The sequence below is a fragment of the Corvus kubaryi genome, unplaced genomic scaffold (genome assembly GCF_017639235.1).
Source record: "Corvus kubaryi isolate FWS band 111438036 unplaced genomic scaffold, C.kubaryi_AGA036_p1.0 37398, whole genome shotgun sequence".
NCBI classification, from domain to species: domain Eukaryota; kingdom Metazoa; phylum Chordata; class Aves; order Passeriformes; family Corvidae; genus Corvus; species Corvus kubaryi.
The window spans coordinates 25,445,659-25,460,400 of NW_024581137.1; the positions used below are offsets into that span (position 1 = coordinate 25,445,659).

Sequence of the window (14,742 nt, forward strand, 5' to 3'; positions counted from 1 at the left end):
AGAGGGTGAGCCCCGTCCTTCGGGCTAAAAGCGAGCAACAGATGCCAGCGGGGCTCTGCTGCTCCGGGGCCGGGGGATCCCGGGCGGGTACGTTCGCGGCTCCTTGCGTGCGTGTGGGTCCGAGTGAGTGTGTGTGGTTACATTACACAGGCGAGTGGGGCTTGGGTGGAGGTTTGTGAGCGGGGCTCTGCTGTCCGTCCATGCGAGGAGTGTTGTCTCCCAGCCCTGTAACACGTTGTGGAGCTGGGATGCGTGGGTTATAGCTGGAAGGGCTGAACGCAATTCTTCCGAAAGTCATAAATCAAACTCTTTCTATGAATGAGAATGTCATCAAAGAGATCAATTGCAGGAACACATGCACAAATAAAAATCCTCTTACGTATTTGCCGGGGCTGGGGATCCCCGTCTAAAACCATTAAGTGAGAAGGCGTTTAGTCATAATTCACTTTTATTGCTCTTTTAAAACAACAGCTTGGCTGAGTTGCGGGCGCGGTGAAACCTCGGCCTCGGTTCTCCTTCCCTCTGCTCCAGCCATGTCCCTGCGGAAAGCGAGCAGCCTCACCGGCATTTTCACTCCTCTGCCACTGCGTTAAATTGGACCGCAATGTGCATGTAAGGGTTGGGGTTTCTTTTGTGCCCAGATTTCCGGATGCTGACAACGCTTAAAGAAAACCAAAGCAAAACGAACTAAAAGAAACCCCAGACAATAAAACAACCCCCCCAAACCCCAATCAGAAACCAGAAACATCAAACAAAAAGAAAAAAAAAAAAGAAAAATAAAAAGGAAATGTGTTACAAGGTTTAAAATTCTCGCAAACTCCATTTAAATAAATGGGGGAATTCAGTAAGTAGGAGCCGCCTCCGAGGCTCCGACTGAACCCTGGGGCCACAGCGGGGGCACACTCCCACGGAAAAGCCTAAACAGCCGGGATCGCCTCCTTAGCCTCAGTCCCGTGGCAGGAAACGCGGAGCGAAGCCGCGGAGGGGCGCGGAGGGGTCGAGATGGCCTGAGGGCGGGGGGAAGCGGCAGTAGCTCCCCCTCGCCTGGCCGCGGGGGAGGGAGGGTTTGGTGTGTGTTCCCCCTCTGCTCCGACCCTTCTCATGATGTTGCCCCCATGCTTAGAACGGGCAGCAAAAACCGAAAGCCCCGCCAGAGAGACAATGCAACAAGAGACAATGGCACCAAAAAGGCAGAGAAAAAAGGATTTCAGAATGCTGGAGGCTATAAGAAAAGTGATTCATCGGAATTTACGGGTAAAAGGGATCTTCTTGTATTAATTTTTTTTTTTCTTGGCTGACTGAAAAAGCACTGAGAAGATGTCAGCCCTTTTATTAGTAAAGAGTCCTAATCGCCTGTCTTTTCTCTCTGCTTTATGCAGTACTTATCTGGTTTACAAGAATGAAATAAATGTGTTTACAGCTGTAACCATAGCCAAAATTGGCGCAGTATAATACCATAAATGCCTCTGGGGTGTTGTTGCTCTTGTCCTCCACTCCGCCCCCCTGCAGTTTAAGAAACGGAACCTTTCCAGAGGGCCCTTAACCATCCCTGCCTCTGTAGTAAATCAGAACAAATAGACATACTGAGGGCACCGAGATAGGAGTGTGGGGGAGAGAGGCGCCCTTCGGTTTTGGCTGACAGTAGAGAGGCCGTGCAGATGCCATGGGATAAGGGCTGACCTAACAGCAATAGGAGAACTTTGCACCTAGGGGAGAGTGTTGTAGTTCATGTGGGAGGGAGGAGCTTGAGGGTGTGTGTGTGTATTCGTGAGCAGGGAGTGGTGGCGGGGTAGAAGAGCCTTTTGGATTTCAAAACAAGCGAGAACCGAGCGTGAGAACACAGGGACATAAGAGTCGGCACCTGCAGAAATAGAAGGGGCAGCCCCTCCTGGGGCTGGTGTCAGGGGACATGACTTTCCATCCATCTTTCTCGGAGGCTGACGTTTTGCAGAACTTCTTTCGAAGACTTTTGGTGCCGTCCTTTCTGCCGGCAGACGGCTGGGCGCGCCGGGACAGACGGATGCCCGGCCTTTACCTCCCCTTTCCTTTTCCGCATACGTAAACCGAATATGAGGTCGTAACCCATATCTCACCGCCATCCCTCCTTCTCTGGCCACGGACCCACTTTTTTGACCCAGCTCCCCACGGGGTTGGGGAGGGGTGTGTTGGAGTCGATGCTCAGCGCGGTTCCCAAGGGTCCTGGGGCCGCCTCTGCCACTGGCCATCTGCCACCCCTCCCCACCGCCGACCCGGGTGGCGGAGCGCAGGGACAAAGGGGCCGGGGCGGCGGGCCCTGCGAGTCCTGCTGCTCCTCTGCCCCTGTCCCGGGTCGTCTCCTCGGGCTGCGACCCGCGGCACCCCGGACAGCCGTCCCCCCACCCTGTCCCAGGGCGGGCGGGCGGCAGCGGCGCCGCGGGACCACAGCAGATGGGCTGCGGAGCCCCCGGGCCCCCGTCCAATCATTCGTCCTCCTGCCCCCGGCTCCTCCTTCCCTACCCCAACCCTGGGCTGGCGAGGGTGAGCCCAGCGGAGGTGCGGGGGGAGCAGGGATGAGGGCCAGAGGGTGGCCGGTGAGCCTGGGAGAGCACAATGGCCGTCAGTCCCAAAAGCGCCTCATTTCCATGCTAATGTCCGCGGCCGCCTGGTGATGCGGCTGGACAAGCCCCTTTAACTCTTGGCGTGGCGTCGCACTGGCACTGCGGCGAGGCAGGACCGGCGAGATCCCTCGGCACTGGCACTGTTACCGTCTCCATCTCTACCCGCATCCCGTCCACATCCATATCCTCGGTCCCATGCCTATTCTCCACCTTACCCTTACCTTCATTCCTGTCCCTATCTCCATTCCCATCCCCACAGAAGTCCCCAGCCGCATCCACGGTCCCATTCTCGTTCCCGTTCCAAGGGCTGATGCTCTTAGCACTGTCCCTGCCTCTCTCCGCCGCATCCCTCGCCCCGTGCTGTGGATCCAGTCGCCTCCCCACTCCACACGCCCCCCCACCCCCATGCCCACCCCCCCGCTGCTGCCCCGGCCGGGGGTTGGTGGGCGGCAGACGTGCCCCGTGCAAGCCTGACAGCGCCGACAGCAGGGGTGATGCTGGGGCACCCTGGCAGCAGCACTCACCCTGGAGGGGACGGCGGTGGGCTCCGAGGGCCGGGCGCAGCCTCCGGGTCTCTCCTGCCTTCCTCTCTCAGCTGGCGGACGAGACCCAAGGGGCTGCGGCGGCGGGCGTGTGTGTGTGTGTGTGTGTACAGCCCGGCCCGGCCCGGACCGCCCCTCCACCCCCGGGGGCCACTGCCACCGCCTCCCTGCCCCGCGGTGCCGCGCCGTCGGAGCGCTCGGCGTTTAAATGCCCCCGACGCGGCGCTGTATCAGCGACAGGAGCCGGGGAAGCCCCGCGGGCGCCGCAGCCATTGGCTGCCGCCCCCCACGTGCCTGCCCGCTGCCGGCGCCTTCGTGTCATTTTCCTGCCGGCCCCATGGAGGAAGTGGGAAAGTTGGCGCGGCCCCGCCGGACGCTGAAGACCCGGTGGCGGCGTGACAGAGGGACGCGGCGAGGATGAGCTCCTTCCTCGAGTACCCCGTCCTTGGCGGCGAGGCGGGGGGCTGCGCCGCCCGCGCCTACCACCCCGACCACGGGATTACAACTTTCCAGCCCTGCGCCGTCAGCGCCGGCAGCTGCAGCGGAGAGGACCGCTTCCTGGCGGGCCGCGGGGTGCCTATCAGCCCCCACCGCCACCACCACCACACCCCGGCCCAGCCCGCCACCTACCAGCATCACAGCGGGCTTGGGGTGTCCTACGCGCACCCCGGCTGCGGCCCGACCTACAGCGCGCAGGGCTTCGGACCGGCGTACGGCCCCTACCCCCTGGGGCAGGACGCGGAGCTGGGCGGCGGCTTCCCTCCCTGTGCCCCCGCCGTGTACTCGGGGAGCATCTCCTCCTCCGCCGCTGCGCAGCACCCGCTCCCGCACCAGGGCTACGCGGGAGCCCCCGCTCAGTACGTGCCTCCCCCTTACGGGCAGGAGCAGCAGAGCCTGCCCCTGGGCACCTACAACCATGCCCTGTCTCCCCTCCACGCTGGCCACCGGGAAAACTCCCGTTCCCCCTCCACCGAGACCTCGCCGCCGGCGCAAACCTTCGACTGGATGAAAGTGAAAAGAAACCCACCCAAAACAGGTCAGTGGCCGGCGGGAGGGCCGGGGTGGGGGCCGCTCCTCTCTCTCTCCGCCGCGGGTGCGGGGAAAGAGGCGCGGTGTCCCGCGGGGCGCTGAGCAGGTAGGGCGGCCTGCACCTCTGGGAGCACTCCCGGCTCTCTGCCCGCGGAGCTGAAAGCCAGCGCCGCTTATTCCTCACTTATTCCTGACTCCCCCTTCTCCTCCTCTCCGTGGTCATATTTCTCGTAATTCATAAACCACTTATCAAGTTTCCTCTGACACTAGAGGCTGACTCCGGTTTAGCACCTCGCACTCCATCCCTCACCCTGCCGGGGTTTCCCTCTTATCCCAAGAAGTTCTTTCTCCCTATCGCTTAGCCGGTGTGGACATATTGATTACATCGCCTATAAATCATTTGCGCTCACTTACTTACCGCTGCATGTCCCCTTGCAGGCAAGGCTGGCGAGTACGGCTTCGTGGGGCAGCCCAATACCGTCAGAACTAACTTCACCACCAAGCAGCTCACCGAGCTGGAGAAGGAGTTTCATTTCAACAAATACCTGACCAGGGCCAGGCGGGTGGAGATCGCGGCCTCCCTCCAGCTCAACGAGACGCAGGTGAAGATCTGGTTCCAGAACCGGCGGATGAAGCAAAAGAAACGGGAGAAAGAGGGGCTGCTGCCCATCTCCCCCCCCACCCCCACGGGCTGCGAGGAGAAGGCGGAGGAGTCATCGGAGAAGTCCTGCTCCTCGCCCTGCAGCGCCTCGCCCGCCTCCTCCGCCTCGGACACTCTCGCTGCCTCCAACTGAGACCGGCCGCGCCCCGACGGCCGCCCGGCGAGACGCCCCCGCCAGCGCGGCACGCGTCCGTCACCGCCGCTGTGTCGGTCCCTCGGTCGGTCGGTATCGCCGAGAGGTTCCGGCGAGCTGCCGCTCGCTCCCCTGCTACCTCCGCCGCCCCCCGCCGCCGCCCGGCCCCGGAGGTTCCGGCTCCGCCGGGTCCCGGCGCCTTGGTGCCAGGGGATTTTCTTCCCGGGCCCCCTCTTCCTTTTCTGCTGGAGGAGCTGTGTTGGCACACGCGTCTCCCTCCTCCACTGTAAGGACGTTCTATCGAGCTTCCCTGAATGAAAGACAGGTTATTTAGGGTACATAACCTCACAAAGAGATGCACTATTGCAAGTGTTTACACGACTTATAGGACTTTCATCCCCTTAATTTAATGTATTCTTTGTTCGTGTCAATGAGTTCATTGCTTGTAAATACTTTGTCCGAGAGATTTATCTTTTTACAGATTTTTCTAGAATGATGTTTCGATTATCAGGTTAAGCAGGGTGAGTGCATTCGCCAAACTGGATCCATTTTTATATTGGTAAAGCAGACGACCGTATCAAGTAAATGTCTTAAGCTCAAGCAGATACCTCAAAAAAAGTAGCGCTATTTCTTTAAATGTGACAAACAAGGCTTCAATTGCACTAGGTTTTTTAAACCTTACCCGGTGTGTTTGCTCCCTCTCCTTTTCCCCCTGCCCCGAAAGCTGTGTTGGATTATGCTCAGCTAAAGGGTGCAACCATCCAAAAGACCTTGCCTCTTCCTATTTTCATATTAACCTTCCTTTAGACTCGATGTCTTTTCAAACTACTCGTGAATGTGACAAATGGCCAAATGAATGTATAATTTCTGTGGTTGGTGTCCAGACCTTTGCATGATGCACCGTGCTTTGCTGTACTGCGGGTACACTGAGTTCTATCAGTTGTCGTGTGTGAGCAAAATGTCCTCCTGATTTTTCTGTACAATCATGAAAGGCACTGTGATTCCACTAGTGGTGGAGTCCAGGGCAGGATTTACGGGTCCTTATAATGTCTGTAATAAATATATTCCACTTTCAGGTAGCTCTCGTCTGCCTACCTCTGCGTGACGTCAGCGCTGAGTCACAGGCTGGGCTCAGCAGTTTTGTTTCCCTTACTTTCTTCTACTGGGTTTTTTCCAAGGGGGAAAGGGAGTGAGAGTCTCACAGCCTTACTCCTCCTGTGTTGTTTTGTCAGGGTAAGAGCTCTGGCTGCCCAATCTGAGTTCTTACACAAAACTTCTTCCTCTCCTATGCTAAAATAATATTATTTTTAGAAAATATAAGGCCCTTCTCTCCATTCTCTGTAACTGGGAGGAATTTATGATCCCAATCTATTTCTGAAGCACAAACAGGAGAACTTCCTGGGTCAAGTGCTAACCTTTTCACCTCGGGATGGATGCTGACACTTAAATAAATAGAACACCCTTCAAAAGCAGAAGCTCTCTTCAGCCAGTCTTTCCTCACACTGCAGGCCCCTCTCCAAGGACTCAACATTTAGTTAGCCTGGGCACTAAGCTTGTCTGTCTTCTCTCTCCCATCCCAGGCTGCTATCCCCAGCGCTTGATGGGGTGCCAAGGTGGGAGATTTTGTCCCACTGTGTTTTTGGCGTTAATCCCAGCCCGTTCCCCCGTCCCTCCCTCTCTTTTTATTAATTTACTTATTTTTTCCCCCGTGTACAAGAGCAAGCTCTCGCAGGTAAATATAGTAAGTATTCCAAAAAATGTCAAGTGAACAGCAGGTCGGGAAGGGAGAGGAGCCTCTGTGGGGAGAACCTGGGTGGCAGGACAGAGCAGAGGCATGCTCAGCTGGACAGGGGGTGTCTCAAGGCACTGATGCCACTTGAATTACAACGCAAACACGCCTAACATCTCCTTCAGCCGGCCCAGCTGCGGGAAGTGCTACCGGGCTTCTCCTGGGGCTGGGCTGCCCACGCAGGCTTTGCTTTGCGGGATCGGCAGAGAGTCAACGAAATTTTCTTCACTTTAGTGTCAAAAGACACAAACCCTGATTTGCAAGGCGCGGCGGCCATATCAAGAGCCGAGCTATCTGCAAGGGAGCAGGGCTGTCTCCAAAGGCTCCCGCCGATGCCTCTATTTCTTTCATTTCCCCGCCTGCCATATACTTTACCTTTTGTTTATTAGTGTAAAGCCACAAAGCAAAACAGATGGCCTTCTTCCAGAGTCTTGGATGTGTTAAAGTGGCATTTACATGCCAATGAGGGCATTTCAATATCGAAATCTGGATCTAAACATTGCTGAAATCCGGATCTACAACTCGCTTCCACCGGTGTTGACTCAATGTGTTAGAAAGAGCGGCCATAAATTACAGCCTAAATACGAGAGACGAGACTCTTGTCAGTGCGTCAATGAGCGATTCGCGGGCAAAGAATCCCATCTCCTTCCAAGCCCAAACCCCGCTTATATATATATACACACATACATATATATATATATATATACATATACACACACACACACATATGTATATGTAATACGTATATATATATATATATATATTTTCCTCCTCAATCATAATGTATTTCAAGCAAAGACGCTCCAAACCTCCCGATCCTGTCTCATTTTGCTAGCGTTAATACTATTTCGATACTATCAGCCTTTGGGGTCAGGGGTGCGGGGAAGAGAAATGAAAATCTCTATCTTATAGTTTCTACCACAGAAATATCGCTAAAACCCCGCCACAGAGTGCGTTCAATGAAGACACTAATTTACCCTGCAGCTTGTAAGGATTTTTTTTTTTTACACCTTTTAAAATTTAAAAAAAAAAAATTCTCTAGCGTCTCAGGGGGAAGAATGAGGGAAAAAAAAAAACCCGTCTCATCAAAACCCGTCAACACAAATAGCATTCAAATGTCAAACGGAGTTTAGTATCTTCCTATCATACTTAAGGCCATTTCTGCTGTTCACCTTTAAAGTTTACTTTTGGAGGCTATTGAGATGCTTTGGTGTTTTCCTCTGGGGCAATCAGATTGAAACCGATCAATATTTACTCAGTCTGAAAGGGCTGTTGAAAAGGCAGCTAACAACAAACTGCTTAGCTGCTCTCCCCTCTTTAATCTCAGGTTCACCGAAAGTTCAAGCAGAAATGAATTCCGTGATGGGTCACTTTAGAATAAATCCCAGTAGTTAATCTCACAGCCTTGATAAAGGCAACAATTACAGAGTCATCCCTCTCCCTCTCTCTCTCGCTGTCTCCCCGACAGCAGCAACTTTCCTCTCATTTTTGCCCAGCACATTTTTACTAAATTTTAACCGCTTTCCGCTGTTTTGTGGAGACAGCAAAAACTCGGCATCTCCCCCGCGCCGCATCTGACACTCAGGCGGGTATCCCCGGCGAGAGGTACCGGAGTGCGGGGAAAAAAAAAACATCCCGCAAAGGACCGGGCATTTTCAAGCGGGGGTCCGGAGGCAAAGGGAGGGGTGCTTGGGGCTTTCTCCTCAGCAGTGATGGTGGGTGGAAAGGGACGGCTGGAGAGGCACCCGGCAGCTGGAGGCGCTGGTGGAGCCGTGCTCCCCTCTCCATCCTGTATGGGAAAAGAGTAGAAATCTGGGCAAAACGCGATAGACGTCGCCTTTAATTGCTGGGACTCTTCAAAGGACAAAGTTCACATAATCATTGCATAAATGCATGCTTAATAGGGATTTATTAGTAACTCTCTAATGGCAGCTCACGTTTGGGCTATAGACTTCAGCGGCTTTTTACCGGCAAACTGCCTTTCAGGAGCGATGCCCCCTCCTACCCAGGAATTGCCGGGGGACCCTGGGCACGGAAGGCGATGACCCCCCGGCCAGGCCCCGGGGATGGTCCGAACGGGGCCAGAGCTCGGGGCCGCCCGCGGGAGAGCCCGGGCGGCAGCGCCACGCAGGGATGGCCCCGGGGGAGGCCGCTCCCGCCCGCGGCCCGGGCGGGCCCTGCGCCCGGCGGGAACACGGGGCTGTCATTCTTTATGAGGGGGGGAAAGGGTAGTTTAGGAATGTTTTCCGCATAAGCTTAGGAGCAAGATCTCCTATTCGTTTTTTTTTTTTTAGTAATTAGCTCTGTGTGATCACAGAAAATTTGTAACCACAAAAAAGGATTACATAAATAATGAGATTAATAATATGGGAATAAACAGATATGTAACGTATTTTGAGCAACCTTCCTTCCTCCCTTCCTCCCTTCCTCCCTTCCTTTCTTCCTGCCTTCCTTCCTTCCTTCCTTCCTTCCTTCCTTCCTTCCTTCCTTCCTTCCCACTCTCCCCTCCTCTCTCCCTCCCTCTCTCCCTCCCTCCCTCCCTCCCTCCCTCCCTCTTTTCCCTCTTTCCATCTTTTTTCTTTCGGTCTGCCTTGCTAACTTTTTCTCTCTTTCTCTCCCTCTTTCTCTTTCCCTTTTCCCTTTCTCCTTTTCCAAGACAAACATTCCTCTTCTCCCCCAGGCACACTACTTGGCCGACTTTCATTGTTAACATTATTCTTTTATGGTTTATGTGTCATAAAATATTACAGGTCACAGTTACTTCTGTTTCAAGCTCGGAAAAGACCAATGAAATCAATGGGCGCTCTGGGGAAGAGAAGTCTTCTCTTGTGCCTAGGCATTTGGGAGCAAACTGTGTTGATTTTGGTCGTGCAAGGAGTTCTCTTTGCCATATAACTTCAAATGGATTATGCATTTCACTATTACGAGCAGGAATGGGTCCGGAGAATGCTTCTTTGCTACTTTTTATAGGGCAGTTACACATTTTAAACCTTTATTCCACATGGAGAATGGTTCAACTATTACTTTTACAGTTATTTTGGCTTTCCAATCTATTTTCCTTGAAAGTATATATCTCACAAAATTAAATCGGGACTACTGATTCTGATAAAAATGTGGTCGAATAATGATCAGCCTCGAGTATGACGAAACCGATAGCCAGTTGATGACTTTTCCAAGTGCAAACTCAGCGTATTGCAAAATTTCTCCCGCTCAAGTAAGTAAAAGTAGCAAAAAGAAAAAAAACCAAGTAACCCCAGATACAAGAGAGACAGCGGGAGGTACGAAGCCAATCTCAGTCACAAACTCTCGTGCCTGTGTTCACATCGGTCTCAGATGTGGTGCAGCCAGCGGGAGGCGGAGGGATTAGGAATATGTGGGGACTCATGGAGCGTTTTGCTCACCAGAGTTGTAGGTAGTGTCCGAGAGGTCGAGGGCCAGGGTACGTGCGCGCCCTGCCCCGGTGTTTGCCCCGGTGCCTGTCTCGATGCCCGCCTGGCGTCTCGGCGCTGCGCAGCGGTTCTTGTTTGCATCCGATAAGCTCGGCTTTGCCAAGGTACTTATGCAGTTTCTAATTCTACCCCATGCGGGGTTGTAACTCTTCGCCAGGGAAAAAGAAAAAAAGAAAAGAAAAGGAAAATCAAAAAATAGCAATATGCTATCGACTATTATAAATTAAAAAAAAAAAAAAACAAACCCAAACAAAAAACCCCCAAGGAAATACCTATTTTGACTGAACACTTCGCTAAGGTATTTTGTAGGGATCGATTTCATTCGCAGCTGTACTCGTATTTGATCTTCGAGAAATTACTGATACGAGGAAAATTCGTTGTGTGAATTGTAATAACAACAGAGCGGGCTACGACCGCCGGGCCGCTCTGCTCGGCGCCCGGCCCGGGGGCGGCGGGGGAGCGGTACCCGGCTGCCGCGCTCCTCCGCACCCAGCTCAGCCGGTCTCTCCCTCGGGACTCGCCTGCGGGAACGGCAAAAGTCAGGCTAACCCGAGAGATGCCCCGGCGCCCACCCCATCTCTGCGGGAGGGAGGCTGCGGGCCGGCTGGCCGAGCCTGAGGTGGCACCGCAGCGCTGAGCCGGGGATATCGCTTCTGATGTCCTTTGTCTATTAATACAGCCATCACCAAATCCCGGATAACCTTCCTTTCCCTCTGTCAACACCCCTCCGCTTCAGCCCGTGCTGGGGGAAGAGGGATGGGACCTGCCATCGGGGTCCTGTAGCAAGGGGGTGCCCCTCTTAGGGGTAACTTGGTGACAGATGTTGACGTTTCTAGGGAGCTCGGTAAACAGAAAGTTGGACTGGACTTTTTCATAGCCCATGTGTTTTTCATCATTCCCCGTCAGGCTCAGACCAAAAGCAGAAGCTTCCCGCTTCACACTCCTCATCCCTTCTCATCTTCAGCAGTCACTCAGCCTCGGTGACAAGCAATAAAGAGCAGAGAAAACACAGGAGACCAGCTTTGTTAAGTAATGAAAAGAGATGGGGGTGAGGATGAGGCTGGTGGTGGAAATAGGGGGCCTCCTCCTCTGCACACCAGTGAGCCCTCAGGTGCAAAGCACACCTGTATAAATCACAGACCCCTTCTGGGAGCAGTGGGGGCATACTGGAGAAGTCTTGGAGAAAAACTGCTTGTCCAAACGTCCTACTGCCTTCATAGGAAGGTGAAGGTCATGAAAGGGGCTATGTCACAGAATGGGAATTTCTACACAGTTTTAATTGAAACTCTTCTGTTCCAATAAAATCAAGATTTTTCTTTACTTTTGCAACTGGTCTATTATCTCAAATAACCCTAGTACAAAGCATCAGTTGCAGTGGAAATATCATCCAAACCCCAATTTATTTTCTTAGCATAGTAGTAAAATATTCCCACTAGCACCTAGCAAAGTAGACACTTGGACCAGATTAGTCTATTTTGGAAGAAATAAAATCACTGCAACACTGCTCTGCACTATCAGTGGATTTAACATCCCTGCATAGTTCTGTGGACAGATGGGTCATAAAACAAAAGGCATTGGTGGGGTAGTGTTGTGTTCTTCATGCTGTGATGGGAAAAAAAAAAGGGTAAAAAAAATAACACTGTCTAGAAACTGAAAGGTGATCCCATCTGAGCTGAGCCATCTGAGAGCCATGCATATTTCACTGCACAAAAATGTTATCTTGGAGGAACACTCCTACCAGCAAACAGTATTAACATGAACAATATGTTTAGACATAGAAGTGGGTATTGCAGACAGGCAGGACCCCATGGGGCTTTGCAGTTCATTACATCTCCCTGTATATTTTATTTTCTGTATTTCTGACATGAGTGCTATGAGGCAAGGCAGTGATCATGGAAATAGAAGGTGAGGCAAAAAGGGTCTGAGAAGACCTGTCTTCAATGACACAGCTCAGATCCCACTGCACAGGAAACATGCAGTGTTTTTCTATATCCATAGGAACATGTATGTCCCCAAGAACTTAGATTTACATAAAAAGGCATTACCCAAGCTTCTTTCAAGTCGGCTCACAAATGGAAAGATTCAAATGTTAGCAGAGGCTTGTACCTGATACATATCTTGGCTTTGAGTGGAACCTACTGTGGCTCATTGCTCAGGGAGACTCAGCTCACCTGAGACCCACAAGTCTGCAAATCCAAAAATTAGCCTCATTGAGCCTGGTAATCCACCAGTAAAGATAAGTTTTCTCTCTTCAGATCACATCTTTCTCACCCCAGGGTTTGAATGGCATTTATACTGTGAAGTATATAAGGAGCACAGCCAAACCCACTGAAAATTCTGCTGAGGACCCTCTAACAAGACAGTTTTATTGCAAATCAGATGAGAGACTCTAGAAATCCAGAAAATCTCTATGTAATCCCTTTTTTGAACATCATGATGTATTTTGAGCCTTGTCAACCATACAGGGTGACTCCCACTTTTATTGGAGCTGAAAGAAAAGAAGACATAGCTATTACCTTGGGCTTTAGATCAGGCCCTAACTGCAAACTCCACATTCAACAATGGGCAAAAATTTCCCCTTTGCTTTTCACTAAGAAGACAACAGGGCAGACTGTGCACTGAAAGCAGTGAAAATCTAGCAAGAAATCTGATCACAGATCAGGTTTTTTTTTGTATCCTGTATGTAAGCAACCACAGATGAATTCAGATTGCAGAAGGGGAAGGCGATGCATTTAAAATATTTGCTTCTATCAGAAAGAAAAAAATTTGCCACCCTGTCCTGCAGGGAGGAATCAAAATAAATGCAAATCTTTGAAGTTTAAATACAAATCTTAGCTGCAACCTGAACTATGATATTGTTCAAAACATGGGAATGGAGGAGGTCCTTTAGTAACCAGTCTTAACCAGGATAAAATAGAGAATACATAGTGGGACCTTCTTCTACAGATTTTTTTCATTAAAATCAGTGGAGTTTTGCCTTAGAAAATACTCCAGACAGGACTTTTTAGCCACTAAACATTTTGCAATGTGACATTTTACAAATTAAAATAAGAAATGAAAATTAGTTACCACAAATGCAGCATTTAAAGCAACGGTGAGCCCATGTTAACATTGATTTTTCTCTCTGTGTCTCCTCTCTCTTTCTTTATAAAACTTATGTACTCTGTCGATAAAATACCATCCTCTTTGACAATAAATCTGTTGTTTCAAGCTAGGATGCTACCGTTTCCTTTCCCATGTAATTTATAGTTATATTGATTCTAAAGCTGTGGTTCTCTATTTCCCGCCTGTTGTATTAAAAATGAGTTCTAATTGTGAGGCAGATAATCTTTGGTCGAAGGACCTCACAGGGTATTTTAACAGTAGCTAAGGAGATTTAATTTGATTAATAGAAAAATTAAATCCTTGAATATTTAAAATGATAATTTTCAGTTTAGGAAAAAAAGAGAGACAGACAAAGAAGGGAGGTTAATGGTTCCAGGAAAAGCATTCATAGATCAGCATGAGCAGATGTTCTTTTACTTTTCTGTCAACGTTTCTGGTTTGTTGTGCATATAGAAAAACAAGCTTTTCAACTCTCACCACGATTTCAGCCTGTTGCCAGCTTTGCTTGCCTGCAGGATATCTGCTTATCTCGCACGGGAGCAGGATCAGGCCTCCTCCCCTTTGGTCTAGAAACAAACCTTTCATATGGGCTAGAAGGTTTGTCATGCTCCCCACCCCCCCTCCTTTGCACGCACATTTTCAGCCCTTAGATCTTCATTTCATAAAATTCCTTTCCTCTTAGAGACCGAAAAACTGGCCAGGAGATGAATGGAGGAGCTGAGCAATATTAACTGCATTCAGGTGTGTGTTGGCTGAGATGAACCTGGCCCTCTTCCTTGAGGGCAGGACGCATGTTCAGCCACGTGGGACAGCAATCCCCAGGCAGCTGTAGAGGGTCACCTGCACCCCTGGTGTCTGCACTCAGCATGTAACCTCAGGGTGGGAAGGGTGCTCTTACTACTGTAGGAAATTCCAATAGCCATTTTCCTTGGTGAAGCACCTTTGAGAGCTGCCCCGTCTGCTGACATGTCTGAAGTGTCCATGTTGAAGGAGAAGACCGATCTGAGGGTGCACAGGTGTGTCCTTTAGGATTCATGAGAATGAGGCACGTTATTTCACGTTTTTAATCCTTAGAGCAGGTATTTTGTTTAGTGCAATTCCATATTAGTTTGGAGCAGCAGCACTAAAAGTGATGGAGTCCAGCCTGAGCCTTAAAATTAGGTTTGTTTGTCTGTAAATATTCTCCAGGGCAAGGAATATATATCAGCCTTTGGAAAAAACAATCTACATTTAAGTGAAGATTAAATAATCTAAGATGCATTGTTCACATCTCAGAGGGTAGGACACTTTTTTTTTTATTGTTGTAAAATATTTAGAGTAAAAAAATGCCAGCAGGCATCAAATAGAAGATTTCCTTTAATCACAAAAGCTTAACTCCTGCTGTATTTGTGCTATATAAAAACGCCTAGTAGTTTCAATGGGGAGTTTCTCAGAAAA

General features: G+C 50.8%; 1 protein-coding gene across 1 annotated transcript; it reads left to right on the plus strand.

Annotated features, from left to right (window-relative positions):
• The first annotated feature begins 3,018 nt into the window (after nucleotides 1–3,018).
• HOXA1 (homeobox A1) lies at nucleotides 3,019–6,041 on the plus strand. Its single transcript, XM_042044472.1, has 2 exons — nucleotides 3,019–4,175; nucleotides 4,607–6,041. The coding sequence occupies exons 1-2, from the start codon at nucleotides 3,557–3,559 to the stop codon at nucleotides 4,960–4,962; spliced, it is 975 nt and encodes a 324-aa protein (XP_041900406.1). The 5' UTR covers nucleotides 3,019–3,556; the 3' UTR covers nucleotides 4,963–6,041.
• Nucleotides 6,042–14,742: the final 8,701 nt, after the last annotated feature.

Coding starts and splice junctions, on each gene's coding strand:
- HOXA1 (XM_042044472.1), top strand. CDS start 3,557: ATGAGCTCCTTCCTCGAGTACCCCGTCCTTGGCGGCGAGGCGGGGGGC. Junction 4,176..4,606: donor AAGAAACCCACCCAAAACAG/GTCAGTGGCCGG, acceptor GTCCCCTTGCAG/GCAAGGCTGGCGAGTACGGC.